The 1647-nt window shown below is 52.0% G+C and overlaps 1 protein-coding gene across 1 annotated transcript; it reads right to left on the bottom strand.

Moving 5' to 3' along the window:
• Nucleotides 1–731: 731 nt before the first annotated feature.
• Nucleotides 732–1446, bottom strand: L226DRAFT_525740 (uncharacterized protein; the record flags this gene model as incomplete). Its single annotated transcript, XM_067678985.1, has 3 exons — nt 732–805; nt 865–1083; nt 1218–1446. 3 exons carry the CDS (start codon nt 1444–1446, stop codon nt 732–734), a joined length of 522 nt encoding a protein of 173 aa, XP_067531200.1.
• Nucleotides 1447–1647: the final 201 nt, after the last annotated feature.

Genomic DNA, 1647 nt, shown 5'->3' on the forward strand with positions numbered 1-1647 from the left:
AAGGGGCAGCGGGTGGACACCCAGGGAAGGCTTCAGAGCGGTTGGACTGGCAGGTATGGACGTCTTGAGGCAGTCAGAGCGCAGGGCTCATAACCTGTTTGCTGCAGTGCGCCTCAGAGCGATCACAATGGCCTATGTCGAGCTCTGTGAAGTCTAAGGACTCCAGAGCTCAACACAGCGCCGTCTCTGTACAGTGCACATTACATACACTATGCAACTGTACAGTAGACCAAGCCACAGCACTCAGAGAGTGCTCAAAGAATCAACAAAGCGAAGAAGAAAAATGCTGTGTCACTGGAAGTTGGGTGTTCAATCCCGGGACTGCGCAAATATTAAATGGTGGTAGAAGCACTGATAACTCGGAAGGGAAAGTAGCGAGCGACTAATCGTAAAGAGAGATGTAAGTATGCAATGCGGTCATCACAGGGAATAAATCGCGACTTGAACGGGTCACAGGAACTCGAGTAATCACTCGGAGTTCAACAGACTGGATCAAGAAAGCCCTGAAAGTGGACAGATACGCATCAGCGAGCTTTTGAACAGGTGAAGCTCACCATAGACAAGTGGAGGAATCATCCCCGCATTGCTTTGAATGAAACTATTGTGGATGCTCCGACGATTACCCTGGTAACAGATGCATCTTTGATGGCTAGCAGGTACATTAGTCAAGGGATGACTTGCCCACTGCAAGTGTTGTTCTGGTCAGGCAAGTTTAATTCTGTGCAACAAAATTACCCGTCCATGAGCAGGAAGCTCTTGGCAATTGTTGAGTCCCTGAAGTTCTTTCGACCACTGTTGTACGAGGCTGTGTTTTGCATATGTACAGACCATCATGCTCTCGAGCATTTAATGGGCCAGAAACACCTGTCACCATATTAGCACCAATGGATGGATGTTCTGAATGACTTCCAGTTTGTTGCCGTACCTCCTCGTAGCTGAGGCCCAATCCGACCCTCAAGGGACTGTCCGGACCGGTCCAGCGCCTTGCCTCAACCGCAGAGTTGCCGATCTCCTTGCTCTTGCCCTTGCCCTCAATATCCTTCAGGAATGTCAATGGTGGTGTCGAGAGCTCGAAGACATCCGCTGAAGCGCGGATGATGGCGAGAGGAAAGGCCTGAGACTCGAGGATGGGTGTGAGAGGCATCGGAGAGTCTGGCTCAGACGCCGTTGAGGGGGGCTCCAGCTGGGGTCGACATCCGTGGCGATCAGAGACAGACTTGAGGCCACGGAGATCTCAGTAGTGACTGGAAACGCATTCAACTCGAGGATGGACGTGAGGGGCGTCAGAGAGGTGGGCTCGGATGCAGTCGCAGGTGAGGCTGCAACTGGGGTAGAAGCCTTCTTCTTGGGAGGAGCTCCGAGAACGAATGCCTTGCCCGTGAAGCTGGACATATTGACTGCGTTCTCCTCCTGCTCAACCTCCTTCAGAGCTGTCGACAATGGCATCGGGACCTGTAGGGTGTCCACTGTTGGCTGCAGTGCGCCTCAGAGCGATCACAATGGCCTATGTCGAGCTCTGTGAAGTCTTATATATTGACAAAAGCGAATCTACACACCTATGTCGAGCTCTGTGAAGTCTAAGGACTCCAGAGCTCGACACAGCGCCGTCTGTACAGTGCGCGTTACGTAAGCTATGCAACTGTACAG

Source organism: Lentinus tigrinus (assembly GCF_003813185.1).
Source record: "Lentinus tigrinus ALCF2SS1-7 unplaced genomic scaffold L226scaffold_35, whole genome shotgun sequence".
Taxonomy (NCBI): Eukaryota; Fungi; Basidiomycota; class Agaricomycetes; order Polyporales; family Polyporaceae; genus Lentinus; species Lentinus tigrinus.